We start from the raw sequence: 23,074 nt of genomic DNA on the forward strand, positions 1-23,074 counted from the left end.
ATGGAGTGCAACCAATTGTGATTTTAACATAGTTTAGCATTGTTTCAGTACATAAAAATTTCAGAAGTTATGGGACATGGTGGATGTGATAAATGCTGAATGTCTGTAGCGTGATCTCATTTGAAATCATCCCAGTTTCTTAGCAGCTTTGTCTTTGTTACAATATTGCAGAAACTTGCTGAAATAAATTGTAGCTTTTTGAGACACAGTGAAGTTAAAAGTTAAGTAAGAAGCAAATAAGTTACTTGACTTGCAAATGTCTGATCTCAAGTGTGTGTTTTCATGTGGGTGTAGTTGTGCAAACCACCTCCTTGTATGCTTAGCTATGTAATGCTAAGCGTGTGTGCTTCTAAAACACTAACAAGTACTCCTCTTCTTCCATTAATTATATTGATCTACTAAATTAGCGTGTTTCATTAAGGCGTGGATATGCTTTTAATTGCCCATTTTAGTTGCTGCCCCTTCTGTAGCATAAGGCAAGGTGCAGTTAAAACTTGAGCGTTTGTTCATTGTACTCTTTGTGCGGTCAAGTAGAGGGTGTGCAGAATAAGGACTTCTTGTAAATGGGTCACTTGGTTTTGTGACGTGTAACTGGTATGACACCTGTTCTGTCAACTATGAGAAATCTTTCTTGTCCTAGGTAGCCGTGTTGTATGCCTGCAGGAGGGGTTCATAGATGGTCTTCAGATTTTTCTCCTGAGTTGGTTTTGCCACCGTTTCTGATTTGATGGCATGGCAGGTTGCTATGTAATATGATGCTGTCATTCTTCTCTTTTCCAAAAAGCCTTCTGAACAGTTTTTTCTTGGCTCTTAAATGGAAAAAAAAGCTTGTCTCTTTTTGTGTGTGTGCATAGTATCATATGTTAGTCATTGGGCTTGTGTTTATTTCTGCTTTGGCTTTTCCTTTGCTGAATTGATTCTGTGGTGTTTCCCCTTTGGTTTTAGGGAAAGTTCTTTCGGTTTGCTAGTATTTTGTCTTTGTTTCATGGTGCTGAATTGTATTTGATGAGTTTGCTCCCTTGTGTGCACCAAGTAAAGCATGGTACCCCTGAAGGCATCACATGGAAGTGGTTGCCTTGGGGTCGGTGAGGTTTAGCTTTGTTTCTAGAGAGGCAGGTTGGTCAACTTAAATTAGGTTGCATCTCTGTCAGCTGCAGTAAACTTAGAAAAAGCTACATAATTTATAGACTTCTTCACAAGGGCACTTTAGAAATATGATACTCCACTCTATGACTCTCTAACCTGGCTTATTGGTGGGACTGCCTCGCCAAGTGGTATTGTATCTATTGGGTTACGACCTCAGCCTTTGTTTTAATGACTGATAGTGCTAACTATCAAATCACAACAAAAGGGACTTACATTGTACTTCTCATTTCATATTTTTAATTTTCCACGTTTGTGTTTTACTGCTTCTTTCTCATTATTTTAAGAGTCATTTAGGAAATCCCACTGTGCCATAACTACTGTGTTTGGTTCTCCATAGTTATTTTGAAAGAACATCTGAAATATTCATCTCTTCTAATGAGCGAATGCTCCTTGAACAGAGTTGGTGTGAGTTCATAGAAGTAGATACTAAAGAAGGAATGGTCTTGGTTTGTTGTTTGTTTGTTGTTCTTTTTTTTCCAGATTATCTTGTATGTGTTCCCCACTTAGGCAGGAAAATCTAGATAGAAGGGATTCATACTGAAAAACTATTTTCCTTGCATTTCAAAAGGCGTGTTGTAAGCTCTGCTTCACTTAGTTATTAGCATTCTCCTTTTAGCCACTTCGCAGTGTTCTCACTCAATCTGGGCAGTGCAGTGCAACGCACCTCTCCCCTCAAAGGTGTCAAAACGTTTGCAGCCACACACAAGTTTATAACCACAGCTCAGAAGAGCGGGACAGCTGAACTTGGCATCGTGCTGTCAGGGAGGTCCCGCTGAGCCCTGACACCAGTAAAGAAACCTCCCACAAGGCAGGGTGCAGCTGCTGAAGCAGTGGACTCCATGGTCTTCCTGCTAGGTTCCATGGAGCCAAGGCCGCTTTTTGGGTGGCTGCAGATGTTTGCTGCATTCATGGAGTTGGGTTTTTTACATTTAAAAAAAAAAAAAAAGCGACTGAAGAGACAGATTCCCAGTAATATATGCGGTGCTAAGTGAGCATTATAACTGCATGCACATTCTTTGTTCTCTGACCAATTCTGTTTGCATGTTTATGCACAAACACTGTCCTAGTAATCCATGTACCCGAGAAGTGTGAAAGATGTCTGCTAAGCTCTAAAAGCAGTTTGGTTTAATCCAAGCCAGAAGCCAGAGATGACTCTGTATCTAGAACTTGATTTATTTCTAAACATTGTATTGGGAACTAGTGGGAGTCTCATTTTCATCAAAGCTACAAATACAGACTTGAGCGCTCTGTTAATATTTCTCCACCATGTGTAGAAAGCATGGTGTTTCTTAACAAAAACAGTTTTCAGAAATAGTATGGCAGATCTGCTGTTACTAGTCCTTCTCAAAATGTGGTTTGCTTCGCTGCTAAAATTAAAAATACACTCTTTTAACCTTGTGTGTGTTAACAAGAGTTAGAAGCTACTAGCAATGTGCAGGATAATGCTTCAAGCGAGCATGAATTTAACTGATTTTTGAACATCTATTCTATCTTAAAGTATACGGGCTTTGTTGCAAAATGTCTGCCAGAATGTAGCTGGAAGTAATTCAATTTTGTTATTTTCTTCATTTTTAAAAGAAGATATCAAGAAGTCAATGGATGGAATTGCAGTGCTGTGGAATTTTACAGGGGAAGAAGGCGGAATGGTGTAATAGGAGTTGGAAAGGACACTGTCCAGAAAGCACTGGTCTTGTGCTTTGTGTTTTTTAAAGGGACATTTTCACCTTGGAACATACTCATTTAGAAAATACCAATTAAAATTGTTTTGAGTACTAGTTGGAAGTGTCTGTCTACTACTACATCTTTTTGCTCCTCTTTTTTATAGGGAGCATTTACTTTTGGCGTAAGAGTGGCTTACACAAATTATCCAACTCTTATTTTAAAAATAACAAAGGAGTAACTTTGCAGTTAACTTAATTGAAAATTCAAAGCATTTACTTCAAAAATGTTCCTTTCTATTAAGGACCTTTTTGGAACTGAATGTGTGCCCAAATTGGATTAATTTTTTTCTCTCATCAGCCTCATGCACCTCACTTGAAGTGAGCAGGCATGGCAATTCTGTAAGGCTGGAATTCCGTACCGGACTTCCCTGTGTGCAGCCTTTCCAGCACTTCCACATGAGTAACTGTGTTTCCTTTGTACGCTGCCATTAAATTTCACCTGTATGTAGATGGGTTTTTTGAATGGAGTCTTAACAAAGAAGGCCTTTGTAAATTGGAGATTTCACTCCAGTAATTTTATAACTCTTAACTTTATTCAGCCAGTTTCGGGAGGGGGTTGAAGCCCGTCCCTTGTGGACTTTTTCCTGTGGTGCTGATGGTGCTCAGTAGGGCGCGGAGGTGCTGCTCTTCCCTTGCTCCCATAGAGCTCCTCTGCTGTAGTGCCCCTTCCTCTCCCACCTGCCTCCTTATGAGGAGCCCTGTGCTAATTGCCCAGCAGCAGCCTCCTCCTCTTTGCCCCCAGAACCCAGCTGAACCTGCAGGATGTCAGGGAAGAAAGGGATGTTTTTGAGAAAAGGGCAAGGAGGGAGGACCAGGGCTTTCTGTTTTAACTCATGTGCTGCTGTGGTGGAGCGGTTGTGAGGATTTTGCTGCTCTTCTTCTTGCTCAGGGAGTGCTGGAGACACAGGCAGGATGAAGCAGGGCCAGACTCAATCATCCTAGCAGTTACGGTGGTTTTTGAGGGGGTGGAGTTGCACATGCTTTGAATCTCTAATACTGTAGATACTGCTTGTCACTATGTGTTTTAGTGCAGTGCTCGGCATTCCACTGCGTTGAATTTAGAGGAGAGAAGAGGTTTTTTAAAAAGTAGCAAATGTCTGTTGATCAAAAACCTTATAAAATAATCAGTGAAGTAACATAGTTTGTGGGAAGGAAGGAAAACAAGTCCATGTATGAATGAAGGTCAAATGCACAGGTTTGTTCTTAAGTTTAGATATTTCTAATGAAGTTTTAGCATTACAGAATAAACACGTTAATATTCTAGGTATGTTTTCTTGCTACTGTTTGTGTTTATTACTGAATTAAGAGCTTTACTGAACACTTGTACTTGCTGCGTGTAATGTAGGCACTGAAATGTTTGAGATGGTTTTGCAGACTGCAATAATCAGTTGTCAGTGTTTGCTATCTGATGCTCATACATTTGTAGATAATAATAGTATCTAGCAAATGCTGTGAAAGCGGGTGCTACTTGTTTAGAATCCTATACCATATTGCTAAGCAAGTTTGTTTATTGCTTTCAGTAACTGCTGTGGGAGGAAACCCAGTGAGAAGTCCTCAGCACACTTGAGTGGGACCAGATTTTCACTTGTGTGCTTCATCTCTATGATGTTATGCTAAGTTTTTATATATGGCAATACAAATGCAAAAAAAAAAAAGAGAATCTTGCAGACACCACTGCAGCAGGCTTTTCCATGGGCATTAGTGTAAGAGCCTTGCCTTTGTAGGGACCAAAGGCTTTAATTCCCACTATAATAAATTTGTAATTACAAGATTGAATTTGCAAGGGTAAAAAGAATCCATACATTCCAACGATGGTATTTTTTTAATGTCAAATGTATGAAACTTAACCAGTCTCAAGAAACAAAAAAAAAAAAGAATTGCATAAGTAACCTATCAGTCATCACTTCTCATTAACGCCTGTAAAATTATTGTATAGAACGTGTTTGGCTGTCATCTTGTTGTCCTAACAGCTTTAACATTAAACCTTTAATACGGATTTTCCAAGCCTGACTTAAAATTGAGTGGTTTGTGCCTTGACACTTGGTTGGGAATTCCTTTGCCAGTGTTTTGTTGGAGTTGTCCATGTTGTATTATTTAATTGGTGTTCTCTAGTAAAATTTGGCTCTGTTTCATTTTTGTAAAGTAAGCTTTTATTGAACTTGTGAATAAGAGGAAACGTTTCCAAGTATTTAAAAACGTAAAGCATCTATTTTTGTAGCAGCTGATCTCTGCCTGAATTCTGTGACTCAAACACCATTGTTGTTGCAGTGCTGCTCCACAGTGATGCTGTTACTGCAGTGTGTGAGTGAGCCTGGTACTCCTCTAAGAAGAAAGTGGAAGTTGTGTGTGTAAATTCTGTTGTTAGCTTCATTTAAATCTGCGAGTGTGCCAGCTGCTGTAAGAGAAACGTTGTTTGCCACTACCAGCTTTTTTCCTCAGGGGAATAAACAAGGCGTAGATGCAGACTCCTCAATCGTGGCTTGTAGTTGGGTGGCCTGAATGATCAGCATGACTATTTCTATTCCTCTATCTGAATTGCCTTTAATCGGTTCTCTGACTTACCTGTCAGTGGCTTTTCCACTGGTAACAAGTTTTAGATATTCTTTCTAGTCTTATGGTCTCTCATCAGCTTCCAAACCAGGCTGGAATGCTCCTACAATACAGATGTTTGAATTTGAAAACAACTCAGTGCATGACTTGTTGCTCTATTTGGGAGCTGTGGCTGAATTTCAGAGTGAGGGACAGCAGCAGGGCTCCGTAGTGTTGTTAACTTGCTGCTTGTGTCCTTACCAGGTCTGGTCCAAGAGCTGCTGTACCAGTGGGTAGCAACTTGTGAATACAATTTGTTGCACAACGGGTGGTTAGGCACTTAAACTGAGCCCTAAATAAGGAGCTGAATGTGTTCCTGGTTAGGTTACAGGAACTGGAACGTTATCTGTTCAGATCCTTAGTGAAAGATCTGAACTGAGTGAAAATCATTAAGTTGTGTTAGTTTGGTTTGCTTATGGCAAAGCTGGGCAAGGTCTTGGTGATCATTTGCTCTGATCTGAGCAACCTTTTTGAGAGCTTGTATGACTGAATAAATTTATTTGGATTAAAGCATCAAGTTTTAAAAATACCTTGAGGAACTTCAATTTGAGAATTCCCATGGTTGAAAAGGGCAGTGGAAATGCCTAACAAGGTGCCAGAAGATTATTTACTCTCTCTGTCTCTCTGCAAAAATGTGCACCATAATTGCAGCCCAGACTTCTCTGTCCTTCACTTAAAGTCATTGAGTCTTGTTATACTTTTGTCTGCTAGAACAAGGAGCCTTCTGTTGTTGGCTTTCCTTTCCACATAGACTTAGCAATAGTTGGTGGCCTTTCAGTTTTCTTTTTCTTTGGTAAATTGTAGAAAGTGGACTCCTGGCTTTCACTTCAAGATACTTCAATCCTTTGTCATTTGCATGGTCCTCCAAGCCCTGTCCAGCATATAAATGTCTTGCTTGAATTGGGGATGCCAGGGTTGGACACTCTGTTCCACTAGCAGGTGTAAAAGTGCCAAACACCGGGTATAAAATAACCTGTCCTCCTAATTCCACTGTTGTTTATGCACTGGAGAACCTCACTAACCGTTCTGGCCATGAAGTTGCAACAGAAGTTTCTCTAGTTACTGTGCAGTTGGTTGTTGACCATGGTCATGGCCCTCCGAAGGTCATTGCTTTCTAAGCTAAAACCTGCATTTTGTAAATACGGTCTGATGTCTGCGTTGTCAGATACACAGCTTCACCAGTATCTGTAGTGAAAGGTTTGCTTGCAGCCACCTTGCCCGTCAAGTTAGGAAACATCATGTCTGATTTTTTCATTTTTTGCTATTTTTCTATCAGTATTAAATTCACTTTTCTTACGGGTCATTGCTAAGAATGTTATACATAGCTGTGATCTGTTCCCTAAAGGCCCCATTACGAGCACTCTGTCATGACTCCCCATTTACAGTTACGGGCCAGGCAGGACTTTGTTAATGTTATGGCGATGGCTTCGTAAATGAGTAGACACAGGAGACATTAGCTAGGATGGATAAATTCAAAGACCGAGTTTCTTTCATCTCTCCGTTTGAGTTAAAGCACATTAGGGGAAGGTTATATCAGGGAATACATGTTGCTGCTGATCATATCATTTTTCTCCTGTGGGTTAATTGAGTGCTATATTTTCCAGAGCTGTCAGTGTCTCTTTGAGTGTTCCATTTCAATGTTGAAGATAAATGATAGAATAAATCAAAACATCAGTAAAACAAACAAATCAAGCGAGACCCTAGCTTATGTTGGCTTCTGTAGCAGAAAAGGTACTGTTACAGTTTTTCTTTCTTTCTGTAACACAGCCACTTTGGGGTACCTGTGTTAGGGGAATGGGATCCTGGGGTGCGTTAAAAGGGGTGTGGCCAGCAGGTCAAGGGAGGTGATCTTCTTCCTCTACTGTGCCCTGGTCAGGCCTCTCCTGGAGTACTGTGTCCAGTTCTGGGCTCCCCGGTACAAAAAAGACAGGGATCTCCTGGAAAGAGCCCAGCAGAGGGCCCCAAAGATGATATGGGGCGTGGAGCATCTCCTGATGAGGAAAGGCTGAGAGACCTGGGGCTGTTCAGCCTTTAGAAAACAAGACAGGGGAGACGATCTTAGCAATGTTTATAAATACCTGAAGTGTGGGAGACAAAGAGATATGGCCAACCTCTTTTAGATCAAGTTTGTTTGTCTCCTGTTTTTTTTACTTCACCCCCAACCATTTTTCTGGAAGGAAATTCCTCTCAAGGCACTTGAGCTCTGAGCTTAGCGGCTCTGTGCCAACCTGAGGAGCACGCGGGGCTGTAGCAGGGTCTGGCCTGATCCACAGCACTGCCATGGAGAAGAGGTGTAGGGTGCAGGTGCTCCTTGCTCACCCACCCTTTTGCCATGTTGAACATTGTGACCCTGGAAGAACTGCTGTTCAGGTCATCTTGGCTTTGGCACAAGCTAGCAGGTGCAGCTGGTTTTTAATCTCTTGGGATCTTGAGAGCCACTTTATCAGTTGCTGATCTGGGCATCATCTGTTGTTACTGGTTCACAGCAAAAATTGCTTCTGGTTGCGTCCTTCGGTACAAAATGGGTTGTTACCACACCCGTAAAGGCACAAAAGAGGACAAACCTGTGCTCTGGTCGCCGTTGTACAGGAAATGTGGCAAAGTCTTCAGGGTCACCTTGGCACTGTATTTTGATTGTGAATTGGTGAAACCTCTGCGTTACTTTGGAGGCATCTTGTGTTGAAAGAAAAGTCAATATTACACACAGCCTTTTGACTCTTGGGGAGTGATTCACTGTGATTGGCTTTTCATGTGTGCTTGGAAGCATTGCCTCATGGAGTGAATTTTGTGTGTGTGTTTATAATTAAAAAAAAATACAAAAAAGATAGGATGTCTGGTTTGAGTTGAAGCAATTTAGTAATGGCTACATCAGACCATACTCCTATGGCTCCTCTTGTAATAGTACTAACTATTGTCGGGTCTAAGCATGAGATTTGTTAGTGTTTCATGTCCCCAGCTAGGGCTGTGCTCCCCTTAATGAAGAAGAGAGGAAATTACTTTTATTGATCCAGTTTATTCTACCACTTTTCATTACACTTGTGTAAAAGCTTTAGAAATCAATCAGATTGGGCTTTCGTGCTCAGCTTCCATGAATTTTAAGACTGTTGCTTGGAAGTGTGGTATCCTTGCCTGTAGCTTGGAGTGCTTTGATTCAGGCCTGGAAGATAGATTGCTCCTAGGTCGTTCTGCTGCAAAGGCTTTGCTGAGCTATTGCTTTTGGTCTGCCTGGCTTAGATGGAGAAGAATCAAATGAGCTCTGCCCCTGCTACTATGTCTGTGCTTCTTTTTATGCTGGGAAACAGTAGCTTTACCTATTAAATGGAAAAGGCCACTGAAAAGTCTGGGAAAAGGAGTAAAAAGGTATTCTTTTTAGGATCCATTGCAATACAGTAACAAAAGAGAAAAGGCAATGTATTACTCAAAAAGAAGATAATTTGATTTTTATTTTTTTTTAAAGAAAGATTTTAGGATAATTTCTATTCTTTGTATGGAAAAATAAAACATGAAACAAATAATGCAAGTGATATGATTCATCTGGTTCTTATTTTTTTTCCTCATTGCATGTAGGCAGCTTCCAGTAATGTTAATGGAAATTATGATGTATGGTGAATAATTTTATTAATAATTCCACTTTGCTGCTGAGATCACTGGGGTTTTATGTAGACACAACACTGCACCTATATTCTTCTACAGGGGAATATACTGGGTATTTTTGAGCACAGTGATGCTTTTTGATCGGATAAAAGTACTTCAGTGAGGAACAGCATATTTGAGAGAGAAATATGATGGTGTTTTTGTGCTTTGAGCATTGTCAGTGGACTCTGTCAGATCCTCTCATCTCTGATGATCATGGTTGAACCTTTCTCTTTCCCTCTGCCTCTCATTGCTCTCAAATTTCCAGACTTAGAGTTAATTTCTTTCTTTTTTTTTTTTTTTTTTTTAAATGTAGAGAGTGACACCCTTTATAAATGAAAGGAATACAGAAGAGTGACACCCTGTATAAATGAAGGGATTATGAAAGCATGTGGTTGTGTTGAGAACCTACAAATGCTGGGAGACTATTTTAATCCATTTGTTTCTATTTCCTCATCTTTCTAATCACTGAATTAAATAGCTTTGAATAGCAATTTTATGTAGTCAAGACGTTTGGACTGATAAAGATCTTGAGTATACTTCTGCTGAAGAAAACCCAGCCATTGTTATCCACTTCTGTGTTACCCGCTTTTGTGGAACCTTTAGAAATTACTTTGTGATCCCCCCAGGTCTTTGGGTCATTCCTGGAAAACCTCCAGGATCCAGAGGAGCTGAGGTTACTTGCCTTAGTCAGTACCTGTATGTAATAATAATAATAAATAATAATAATAAAACATTAAAAATGGTATCTTTATTTGTTAGTGAGATTTCTGTAGGTTTGGCTTAGATATGTAGGTGCTGGATATATTTTCACATAGCATTTCCAGGAGAGTTTGATGCTTCAGGTAGTATTTAAGGCATGCTATGAATTCCCTGTTAGGTTTTTCATCAATTAAGAGTCAGTTTTAAGCTGAATACTGGGTTCCAGATGGAGTTAGGTCCATATGCCTCGTTTTGCCTGGGGGTTGCTGGCAATATTGCCTTGATGGTTATGATTAATCATAGATCTATTTTCCATTTTTACTTCATTTCTCAGAGAACTCCATGCATTTTGGCTGTGGCTACTAAAACATGTTAGATTTAACTAAATATTTTAATTTGGGTGCTATTTTCAGCAAACTGCTAAGATTTTCTGTGTATGGTTAATGAACCAGATGCATTGCCTCTGTCTAATCTGAAAAGCAGTTCTGTTTTTTGTGCTAAGTAGGGCTTAAAGCTACAGAATATTTAAATAAGTCTTAGATACTACAATAAGATTAAGCACCAGTACTGTCCATTGTGACTTCAAATTTAATTTTTAAAAGAAAATGGAATATAAATAGAAATAAAATTTAATTAAGGTAATAAAACTTGGATTTCAGTCTTTATTGCTGTCTCTGCCTGAGTTCTTGCCTTAATTTTTTTTTTTAACTGCATAACTTCTTACGTCGTAGCCATGATACTGTCTTAAATGAAGCCTGTATGAGTATCCTCTGCAGGACAGGGTATTCTGACTCTGTCTTGATTCTGACATTGATACATTCTTCATCTTCACAGATATTATGTGGCTGCAACAAACCAAATATTGAGAGTTCACTGCAAGAGTGCTAGTGACAGCTCAAGTACAACAGGGACTGTTCAGAAACCTGGAAGTTACCATCTGAACATACAAGCCAATCAAGTGTTTACATGGTAACTTTCAGATGAGTGGTTGGCTTGTTACCCTTTTCACTTCAGCTTTTGTTGTTTCTGAAGGAGTTGGTGCAGCTAACATGAAAACCAGCCATTCTTACACACGTCCAGCCAGGTGGTGCGCATCAGTTTAGTGGTGTAGCTGTGAAAGCATAATTAGAAAGAGCATAATTATAAACTTTCTGAGGCACAAGCCATTAGGTTTCAGTCCTGCTTTGAATTCGAGGGAGACTTTCATCTGCTTATGCAAATTCAGTTTAAAAAAAAAAAATCCTTAGATTTGAGTCTAAATAGTGAAGTCCTTTATGTGTTAATTCATTTCTTTAGTTTGCCAACACTACCAAATGCACATGCTTTGTTTCTGCAAGTCTGATCTGGCGGGAGGTGTCCCTGCCTATGGCAGGGGGATTAAAACTGGATTATCTTTAAGGTCCCTTCCATCCTGAGCTGTTCTGTGATTCTCTGCGTACCTCCCAACTTGAGGTGAGGCAATCCTTGCTGTAAATATGAATAAGGTTTTTAGGCTGCAGATTTTCTTTAACACTTTCTTTTCACCCCCAACATCTGTGCCTGGGTTTAAGATATTCCTTGTATCTGTCAAAGTAGGCTTTAATTGCTGTAAATCTTATGCTTATTTTTAATGTTTTTGAGCAGCTGTTACAACAAATTTTTTATTATTATTTCATAGGCAAATTTAGAAAACAAACCAGTAAATGGCCGCAGACCAGAACTCATGGAATGCAGTATATGTGGTCATGGTGAAAAATACAGGGTGAAAACAAGCCAAACGCAACCCTTTGAAAATGTACAGTCTAAGGAGAAAGAAAGAATGACAGGCTTAGAAGCAGAGAAGTGGGCACATAACGAGAAGCCATCCTTTGGTGTCCATGTCAACGGAGATATCCACGGAACTGTGACAGGCCATGAACACTTGAAAAATGCTGAAGGAAGTGAAAGAGCAGTCTCTCCCAGTCAGTTAGCTGAGCCAAAAAAATCGTTTGCACAGACCATCAAAAATGGCATAAAAACTTTACATTATTCACCACCAGAAGCAGTTGCTTCACTGAAAAAAGCATCTGTAGAGGAAAGGACAGATTTGACAAGCAACTCCCATGCCCCATGGACCAAGGCTACCAATCTGAATAACATAGTAAACACTCTGGCGACGGGCGTTAGCTGTGTGCACCCAGACAAACACGGGAACCTTTTCATGAAAGAGGAAAACTGCGCTTGTGGTGTCTTCCAGAACTCTGACAGATCGGGGTTGCCCACTGGTTCCATTTTGGATCTGCGAGAAAGCTCGTGCTGTCCTCTGCTGCTTGAAGAGGGAGCGCATGTACAGAAGGATGGCTTTAAAGTACCTAACGCAGAGACACAGCATGAGAACTCTTCACTCCAGCCAACTTTCTTGTCCCTGATTAAAAACAGAAATTTAACCGTAGAGCAGGTTGTAGCTATTGAAGCTTTAACACAGTTATCTGAAGCCCCTTTGGAAACAACTTCACCACCTAAAACTCAAAGTACTGAACGCACAGAAGAAACAACTTCCAACTTGCTCCACAGTTATAAAAGGGATATTTCATCCTCCTTCACATCTTCTACATTAAAAGAAATCAAAGACACTTACTTGCAGAATGAACAACAGCTCTTGGCTCACTGTGCTCACTCACAGAAGCAGCTCCCTAATAAGGCAGTGTTATACAATGGCCAAAGTTCAATTTCTGAGTTGCGCGATAAACCCGTCAGTCTGGCTAGTGAGATGTATAAATTGCAGTTATCCTCAAGAGATACCAAAACTTTATCTGATTTAACATGTAATGCAAAATCATTTTCAGCACACGCTGCCAAGAAGAACTACGATCCGGTCACCCTCGCGCGGTATTGCAACGCTTCGCATAACGTCCAACACGCAGGTAACAACTTGGATGCTCTTGGCCAGTTAGACCAAAAGCCGGCCTGTAATGATTTGAGCTTGGAAACGAGTTCTTTAATTAAAGAAGGAGGAATTCACAGCCAGGATGAAGAGGATGTAGCTACACAACTAACTCAACTCGCAGCATTAATTGAATCAAACCGGACAAATCCAGAGCAGAAGAATGACATAAAGGCGTCACTACTTAACCTAATATCACACGAGAGGCAGCCAAAACATAACCAGGATCTGTTGCAGCGAAAGGAGTCTGTATTTTTTAGGCAAAATTATAGTTCCTTACTGTTAAAGCAAAAACAATCATCAAATAAGAAAGGCAATGCTGTACCATGGAAACCAAGACACAAAAAAAAGCCTCAAGAAGCACGCTATCAGCAAATTAATCAAAACCAGCTAGAGCTGCTGTCATGCCAACATAGTGAGTTACAGGACATGTGGATATCATCAAAACTGCACAAGCTTGGTCAGACCATGCCACAGGACTCCAGAATAGCTCCATCTGAAAAAAAATCTCCGAGAACCAAAGTACATAAAGCACTGAATCAAAATACTTTAGCATCACAGGAAAAACCTCGGTTATTTCTCCCACAAACACAGATAAAATTCCATAGGTGCTTACCTGAGGTACCCCAGGAGAAAAAAAAAGACAGGTTGTTTGGCTCTGAAGTGATGAATGAGCAACTCAAAACTGCAGGCTCCGGTGACCCACTAGGTGTTGATCCGCTGAAAAATGATGTTGCGTGTAACCAGTACGGGCATCTGCCCTCCCGTAATCCTCTGGCTGTTTCACAGCTGAAAACAGCATCCGCGTTGAACAGACCAAGTGAAAACGTACAGATGTTTACAGAAAAATGCAATTCTCAGGTACAGCAAGCAGTGAATGTCAGTCAGGCACATCCTTTGCCTCAGACCTTTAATCAGTCTAACCTGAGAGCTACCGAAACGCGCAGCGAAGACAGAGCCTATGTTCCGCAGGGTGCCACCGAACAGGGGGATGTGAAGCCACAGGTGCTGCCTGGTCCCTGCAGCGGGGCTCCGGTGCCAGGTGCTGCGGAAGCTCTCAGGACCGTGGAGTGTGCAGGTGAAGTTACTGTTCTGACATCAACGAGTTTGGGTACTGACCACCCTCCAAACACAGGGGACTCAGGGTGTTCTCCAGCAAAAAACACGCTCAGCAGCTTTCTTGAATCACCTATGAAGTTTCTCGATACTCCTACGAAAAATCTAATAGATACGCCTACAAAAAAAGGACAATCTGAATTGCCAACTTGTGACTGTGTTGGTAAGTCCTTTGGCTAACTTCTGCCAGTACCTTTCGGACGGGTGTGTTTGTGTTGCTTGCTTTAATACTGATCCTTCAAAAAGGATTAGCATTTTGCCATTAGGGAATCAGAGAAAATTATTTTTTTCCCTTTCTGTAACTTTAGCCTGGTGTTCCTCAGGCCTGCAAAGCCCAGCAAAATTTGGTATTTTTGGCCTTGCAACTGGCCAGTTTAAATTCTGCAGAGTTAAAATTCAAGTTGAGGGAAAGGAATTGTTTCACTTGTTTTGTCATTGCTGATTTGAATGCCATGTAAATTTATCCGAGAATGTCAGATCATGATTATTATGGTCTAGAACTAATTTCTGGTTGAGGTGAGCTGGGCAAAAATTCCCAATACGTTTTTATTGTTGCCCGAATACTATTAGATGAGCAGCAGGATGTAGTTGTGGGCAGTTTTGTTGCTGTCACTGATGCTTCTGAGGAGAGTTTGCCTTGAGCTGTCCTGTCAAAGGCTTCTGATGTGTCTCATCTCAGAGATGAGAGGTGAGCTGGAGTTAAGGCGACAAAGCCGGATATTGTAGCTGGCATTGTGGTGTGGGGTGTTTCATCAAACTCAGTCCTGAGAACTTTCCAAATATGGCTTGACTGCCGATGTTGGACATGCTGTGTTTCAGGCTATCAAAGCACCAGATGGGGAGGGGAAAAAAAATCACCTCAGAGACTTCAGGTTGTACACAGACTTTTTTCATCTTTGCTTAAATGTTCTGAATCAACAAACTGCTGGTGAAGTGGCCTGGATTATGTGTTCTGATCTGTAGTATATGACTCAGTTGATGCTTTTTGGTCTCACTTCTCCGTTGTCTAATATGAGTTAATAATGTTTTCCTACTCACGAGGGCGTTGGGAAACTTACTTAGTCAATGCGTGCCAGGTACTGCAATGGAAAACTGCTGAAGAATGTAAAATATAATTATGATTTCTCTGTAGTATCAAGAAAAAAATCTACTGGAAGGTTAATAGGAGAAAGCAAGTATAAAATAATTTCTCTGAGGAGAAAAATCTGTCATAGTCATTCATTGCATTTCAGGGGCAGATTTTACTATGTAATTTGGAAGATGTTTCTGTAAACCATTTCTAAGCTTACTTATAGCAGTGTAAATAAAATTTGGATGTGCAAACTTAATTGTATCAACCTGCTTACAGAGCAAATTATTGAGAAAGATGAAGGCCCGTATTACACCCACCTCGGGACAGGACCAAGTGTTGCTGCTGTGAGAGAAATAATGGAGAACAGGTAAGGAAATGTACAAAATGTACAAAACCCAATATTTTTGACTATTTAAAAAGGAAAGAAGAACAACTAGGAGAAATCAGATGCTATGTTTTGCTTTGTTTTTTCCAAAATTTTGCTCTACTCATTTGTAAAGCCTTTTCCTGTTCATCTGTGCATGAGGTAAGCTCTCGCATTCCAGTTCCAAATTTGTGTGTTTTTTTCTGAGCTCCTGCAGTTTTAGGGTTCAATTACAGCAGGAGTGGAATGCTCTTAGGTGTTGTTAACTCAGTAGGGATGACAAAGATTACCAGCTGGCAGGATTACACTTCCTGGTGTCGTGCATATAAACAACCTGCTGCAAGTTGGACAGAAAGGTCACATCAGTGACCAAGTGCACAAGGATTTGCATGCAGATAACATTTTCTTTCCAAGTAATGTTTGGCAGAAGCTTACTCCTATATGAGGTATTTCCAAATGACTTTTGCAAGTAGGGTGTTGAATTTAAAAGTATTTTTTGACATCTTAAATATTTTATTTTTCCTTTGCTTTACTAAGAATAGAAGAAAAACAAAGTTCTTGTTCTTGTAGAAAGTGTTTACTGTTTTGAAGTGGTCTACAGAGGCTTTAGATTTACTCATTGAACTTTCTTAATGCAGGTATGGAGCAAAAGGAAGCGCTGTAAGAATAGAGGTAGTGGTTTATACAGGAAAGGAAGGAAAAAGCTCTCAGGGGTGTCCGATTGCCAAGTGGGTAAGTTTTTATGTTACAACAGTAAAATTGTTTTGTGTGGCTTTTAAATATCAAATGATGTGTATAGTCTTTGAGCTTAAGTATAATCTGGTCTTTAATGAAGGTCTGTTTTTCTATTTAATTTATCTACAAATCTGCCTGAATGATGAAGCTAAGGAAAACACTTTTTAAGCTGTGATGCTGTTTGCTGTGCTGTGGTTTGCATGAGTTTGAAAGAGAAGTGCTTAGTAGAGCTGGCAGAGATGACCAAATCAAGGGTAAGAAATTCTTGACAGTGTCTGGAAGCTGGAGTGTAAAGTAAGCTACTGGGGAGCTTGAAAGAAAAGAAGGGATGATTGCTTGGGAGAGCTGGAAAACAATACAGTAATTTTTTTTTAAACTCTTCTTAATTGTATGATCATCTGAAGAAAGGAGCATGTGCTGGATAAGGAAATTCAGTTTCATATACCATGGAGTTTGTTCCTTTCTTTGAGGCGCTGAACTCCCTATTTGGAAATGTAAATGTGGCAGTGATAGTGTCACCAAAATCTTGTCTCACATTGCTTCATAGGAGCCAGGAAATGAGGTAACAGACAAGCTCCAGGAAAGAGCTTGGAAAGAATTGATTGTCCTTAATCTTTGCTGAAACCACCAAGGGGGTAAAAAGTAGACTGGAAATCTTGTAAACTAAGTTTTGGAAATAAAAAGAATTTGTTCGTTAAAATACATTTTTTTATTGTTGCTGTTAGGAGTTTCAGACGTAACTGAAAACCTGATGAAGTTAACTGTACAGTTGTTAGACTGGCATTGGTAACTACATGACAGAAATGATGATAGTACATAATGTACGTGAACGGTACTGCATGTATATTTATTGCTTACATGTTTGGAACAGTCTGATTGTGGTTTTCATCCTCAGCACATAAACTATTATTCAGAAAGGACTCCCATATGTGCGTGTTGCTTCAGATAATACATAACAAATAGGCATCCAAGAAATAGAGATGGTCAAACGAATTTCAGAAACAGCTGACCCAAAAAGAATGGAATTATTTTTCTTAGCATTTCAGCTCAACAAAACCCTTCCATTTTAACACAGCTAAAAATCTTATCTTAGAAAAAGTTGTGAGCCTTTGAAAGGAAGAAGAGGTTTAAAGCTGACTCTTAAAATTGATTTTTCTGTTGCCAGTATCAACATGCTGACTTTTATATAAAACAGGAATGATAGGTTTTATTGTGTGTCTGCGTGGCCATAGGTGTCCAACATGTGTGTACAATATGATAGCCAGGAAGCACTCGGCTGCATATAGAAAAGGCTCTGTAAAGGTACGGTGGACCTGCTGTTCAATTAGACTGTCACATTTCTTTATGTAAAGTGTTTACAAGAGTAAGCTTTAATGTTAATTTAACTAAATTCCAAACTTGTTTTGTGCAGTGGTGACTTTCTGTGTGTAAGCTCAGAGAAAAAGAGGGCGAATGCTTTTCCAAGTCTGCTGTTACTGTGTGACTGCTTAATACAAGAGAGGGAAGGAAATCACTGAAATCTTCTTCTTTATACAGGATGCCTCATCTTGTATAAAATTTGCCCTTTTTTTGGTTGGTATTCATAATGTGTGAGTTAACTTCTCATTGACAATACTAATTTTAATCCTTAGAACAGAGCATAGTTGGCTTTTGGCTCTGACCAAAGAAGCGTAATTGTGAAATTTGTTTGAAAGCATATGGAAAAAGTTTGCTCTGCTCTCTGATAATTGCAGTCACAAGGTTCTGTCAGCTGCACAGAGACTTTCACTTACTCATGTACACTGTACTTTGGGACAGACTCATTTCTGCTTTGCAGATGGACAAGCTATTGCCCTTAGGGCTCTTGCTGGCAAGAGCACCACAACAGAGCTCTGCTGAAGCAAATGTGAGGAGAAAAAAACTGAATGTATCAATTGATCATATTTAGCTATTTTCCCCAACTAATTTCCCTATTTCCACGAGTTAAATTTGTTCTTTACCAGTTCCTTAGATACATTTTAGGATCAAAGGAGGCTTTGTAAAATACTTGGGTCCATACAGTCTTCTGTTAATGACTGTTTCATAATACTGATGTCCTCCAAAATTGTTTTTACTTAAGTTGCTCCAAACATGTGCATGTTGTTTTAAACACTTACTGAGAAATGCTCCTTTTCCCTAAACAAGATGACCTTTTCTTCCTTATTTTTTAGGGTACTATAAACTTGGAAAATCTGTGTAGGTGTTAATTGCATGATTAGAAAATAACTTAACCATTCCGTGATGCGTGCTGGGGTACACATACTCTTCTTTCCTTTTTTGTTTGATTTTGTTTTGATCACTTTGGCATTTTTGTTTTGTCCAAGTTCTTCATGTTTCTGTGTAACAAGTTAAAGAAAAGAAAAAAAGAAAAGCTTTGCAGTACTTGAATTGCCAGTGTGTCTTCCTGGGTTAGCCCATTCATGTAATCATGTTACAGTGCATCCCCCATAAGCAGCCAGTGATCAGTGATTCATGTCAGTCCTATTGTTGCATCAGTGCTTTGTTTGATGTGGTCTCTTTTTTTTCTGTTCTCAGTATGTCTGATGGGAAATAAAGATTACCTCACATCATTTAAGTGAAATGGTTTATAAAGCTGTTACCTGTAAATAGCTTCACTCCTGGCATAATCCTGCTGTGCTGAAATCAAAGATGATGTTGCTGACCTCAGAGGGCAGCTTCAGGTCTTAACGTTTCTGGATGACACCGATTTCCTTTGGGTTCCTTCTCCTGGTTTCTGTGGACGTTGGCTTGGATCAGCTAAGCTATCGTTGCTGTCTGCCTTCATTCAGAGATGCAATGTAATTTCTAAGGCTCCAGCTCTGAATAAAGACAGGAGATAAGAACTGATAAGAACAGCCGGGTCGGGGCAGAGGTCCTTCTCACTGATATCCTGTCTCCAGCGCTGTCTGATAGCAGAAAGGTGTAAGAGCAGGGCAGTGGGGCCCCAGAAGACTCACTCACTTTCCAGTAATTCCTAGCTCTGAGGTTCCCTAAGCTGGAGGCAGTGTCTTTGTGCTCAGTTGTCTTTCATAAAAATGTTGCCTTTATTCCTTCTTTTCCTTCCTCTTCTTTTATGCTTGGTATTAAATTGGTAAGCAAAATGTTTTCAGCCACGTGCTGTATCTCCAGTAATTCCTAGCAGTTGCTTTTCCTTTCTAACTCCATAGCAGAGCAGTGATTTGGCAGTTTCTTCGAGCTTTCTATCATTATGCCAGATTCTCATTTCTGCATGGTAACGGCCAGCCTGCAGTCGGTCCCTCTCTGTCTCAAAACAGATCAGTTTTATCCACGTGCATTTAGTATGCACGCTATGGTGAATTGTATCTGCCACTCTTACTGCCCACTCAGCAGTACGAACTCCTCCTTCATTTGTTTGCAGATTGTGCTTGTCTTCACTCCTCTGAATTACTTGCTGTCATCCACAACTGTTGTCATCCTTTTATTTACCCTTGACAAACATGCTGGAGAGCACAGGCTTGAACGCAGTTCTACAGAGCTCCCAACAGGGACATTCCAGCCTTTGTCTTCTCACCAGTTATTCCTGGGTGGTCTTTAGCTTTGTCCCAAGACACATTGGGGTTTGTTTTTTTTAAGGGACCTTACTGAGTGGCTTTTGGGAATCTAGAAGGACCTGCAGCATGACCGAGCTGTGACTTCTCTTCATAAACATTTGACTTCTCCCTGTGCATCACAGTTATCTGTGTGATCACTGCTTCTGTCCTTCGGAGCTACAGACGTGCCCTGCACAGATACTGAGCCAATGTTATCATTAAATTAGCAGATTTCTCCTAGGCCCATTTTACAAGCTGCCGTACTCTTAGTTAATCTTCATGCCTTCTGGTACTGGTGTATTATAAACCAAAACAGTGCCTAACAGTCTGGTTGTTCATCCTTGAGTGTCGGGGGTGGATGTTACCTGATCTTGGCAAATCATTTCTGTCTTTGGGGAGGAGAGTGAGTGATGTTTTTCAATGGGTCTTGTTGTCCTATAACCACTTTTTGGGGAGCTTTAGCTTGATAAGGTACACAGCTGAGGGTGTTTCTCCAAAGAAGTGTTCTGAAGTGGGAATCTTCCCAAACGCCTTTTTGTGAACACAGCAGAAGCAGTTTTTGCATCTCTGGCCTTGTTTTCTCTGAGCGCTTTGTTATTTTTCACCTGGATGATCTGTGGACCCTTCAGATTCTGACATCCTACTGGCAGCCCTAATAGTTTGAAAAAAGTAATGCTTAGGTAATTCACTGTTATAACCAAGACCTCATAGATCATTGAACTGATAGGAATTTGTGCTAAAAACTACAATTTGTTGAGTGCTGAATGAGTTTTGGTAACAATTATTTCTTCTGCAGATGCAGAGATTATTTTTGTTTCCACTTTGCTAGCTTTGCTTGAGAAAGTGATGGGAAATAGAAAAAGCAAGAAAAGTGAGAAGTTACTCCAGTCTGGATGATGATCTCCATAGAAGTCTGGAAGGAAGTGAATTTTGGCATACAGTGGGGTGGCTGGCTGGGGTTTTTAGTCATGTTTTTGGACACCATTATGTTAGAGCGGGACTTTCTTGCCATCTGTCAACACACATTGAAGTTAGTACCTCCATACCTGTGGTACCCTTTACAGAAACTGTTTTAGTGTTTGCAGGAATGCTTATCTGTTAAACATAGAGGAGATTATTTTGGATGAAAAATGTTCGTAATACCCAAAGTCAAGCTGTTCTCTAAGTGGTACAATGCTTTGAGATTCAAAATGATTAGAAATTTTTACATGGCTTCTGAAGGAAACAGAGGTGTTCTCATTTCTTTAACGTGAAACTCAACTATTAGAGTAAATATCAAAAAAGCCACGTTAAGATAAAGAAAATTAAGTATTATGAAAGACTAAACATTTAAGTTGCTGTTATCACCACATCAAAACAAACAGCGATATCTGAACGAACGGGGGGTGTAGGTTCTCGTTTGTCATCCGTATCATATGAAGCACTGTTTACCATTGATGTGATGTAACAGGAGGGGAAGTTTGAGAGACTGCAGAGGGTAAGAGGGCACTGGGAGTTGAGACATGAATTTTGGCCTCATTTCTGCAGCATTGGCTATGTGGTTGCTGTTTACTCATTTCTAAGTGTACAGGACTGCTTCTAGTATCAATTTGGAAGTGGTGTTGGCTGATAATTCGTGTGAAACACTTCAGTGATATTTCTGTAAATTTAGATAAGTAACTTAATAGCTTTATTGATGGTGACTGCTCTGTTTTAACTTACCTGATGTAGTCTGCTAGTACTATTGAGAAGAGAGAATTTAGGGAAGTGGAATTGATTTGCATTTTAATAACTCTTATTCATACTGAGAATAAAAGGATACATGTATATCACTTTGCAGTGAGAAAAAAGTCTGACGTCATTTATTGTGCATGTATATATGGGGGGTGAATTTGGAAAAGAGGGCAGACACTCTTCTGCTGCAAACAAGAGCACTTCTCCTGCTTTCTCTGTTAGACAGCCTCACCTGCTAGAACAGCAGCGATTTTTAGCAGCGTTGTACTCTGTTTGTTCTGGTATAGGTTATTATGGAATTGTATCCTAGCAGAAGATTTCATCGTATGTAAAAGGAACTCTGATAAGTGAACATCCCCCGGAGGCAAAACCTACAGGTTAGAAAATGTAGAGGCAAGCTGTTCTGAATGAGTTGCCTAGGAAATTACTGTGAGCACTTAGGCTGCATTCTCACTTTAAAATCATCTGTTGATGCTCTGCAGAGGAGACGCAGCTATTTTGCTGAAGAAATTCAGAATGGACTGGACAGTTATTGCAGTGGAACCACATGGTGATGAAATAAGTCTAAAAAGGGCCTTTTTGTTAGTTCTGTTCAGTTTTCATCCAGTAATTTGTTGCATTTAACCCACAGTTAAAGTTTTGTACTTATATGCTAGTAGTATCTGGTTTATATCGTACCAAAGTTCACACGACTATTCTGGTTCCCCTAAATATGAAAGTAATTTCTCGTCCATATGGTAACTCAGCATCTGGTGTGCTGAGCTTCTGCAGTCTGATTCTTAGCAAGTTACATAAGTCATGTACGTGCTAATTTAGATAGACTGGCTTATGTTTAAGGACATCAAGTATTTTTTATTCACAGTGTAATTATTCCTTGTTCTAGAGCTCCTGCCAAGGGTTGAGACAGTTGCTTCAACAATCTAAAAGAAATAATTCAAGTAAGTAGAACTCAAGCACTTGGACAGCTGGAGCAAGTTTTGTTGGTAAACCTTATCTATGCTGTTCAGTATATTCAGGAGTTATTTAAAAAAAGTGGGAAACACTGAGGTGACAAGTTGCCAACGAGAGGTGTTTGGGACCACAAAGAAAAGAGGGCCAGCTGTCATCACCTACAGGCAGAACTTGGTGTCCAGAATGAATGGCCAGTAAAATGTCTTAATAAGTCTTGCTGGTGGTAAATGTGAAGCAATGCAAATAGCAGAGTGGAGTTTTATATACACAGTGATGGACCCCAGTCTGAGGGTTACTGCTTGGGATAAAAGTACGTAAGACAACAGCTTTGGTGTTCAGTAGTGATGAAAACAGCAAAAGAAGCCAGTGAGAATTGCTGGGAAGGCATAAAGAAAGCAAGAAGTATGGTTATGCCTCTGTGCGAATGCATGCTGCACGCCAGTCTTAAATGCTGTCAGCAGTTGTGGTCCCCCAGCTCAGGAAAGCACAGCAAAACAAGGGAAGGCTTCTCCGCCTGGCAGGTGGGAAAGGGAGAAAGCACACTTCTCTTGGTCCTTGTGGCATGGAGAGACCAATAGCTATCCATCATCCAGTCTCATCCTATACCAAAAGCACTAGTGTTTGGGGAAGATGAGCTCAGCACAAAGAAAAGGGGTTGTTTTTTCCTCCACATGACCTGGAATTAAGCTTTGCCTATGGATGCTATGAAGCAACAGTTGATGAGAAGCATCTCTGTGTCCAGGTGCCTCTCCTACTACTCATCCCTAGGCAACTGCTGGTAGTCGCTGCCAGGATTGGGATAAGGCTGGACAGTCAGCTTCTCTGACTTGGTCCTGCTCTTACAGTGTTCAGTTGGAGGCA

At 40.3% G+C, this 23,074-nt stretch overlaps 1 protein-coding gene across 2 annotated transcripts in view; it reads left to right on the forward strand.

Moving 5' to 3' along the window:
- The window catches only part of TET1 (tet methylcytosine dioxygenase 1), a 73,363-nt gene that overhangs the window by 15,271 nt on the left and 35,018 nt on the right, over positions 1-23,074 (forward strand). For both annotated transcript variants that reach the window (XM_084525925.1, XM_084525926.1), the window contains 3 exons: positions 11,449-13,972; positions 15,158-15,248; positions 15,884-15,977. In XM_084525925.1, the coding sequence (XP_084382051.1) occupies positions 11,449-13,972; positions 15,158-15,248; positions 15,884-15,977 (2,709 nt within the window). The remainder of the gene's footprint in view (positions 1-11,448; positions 13,973-15,157; positions 15,249-15,883; positions 15,978-23,074) is intronic.

Source organism: Aythya ferina, assembly GCF_964211825.1.
Source record: "Aythya ferina genome assembly, chromosome: 7".
In the NCBI taxonomy this organism is placed as follows: Eukaryota; Metazoa; Chordata; class Aves; order Anseriformes; family Anatidae; genus Aythya; species Aythya ferina.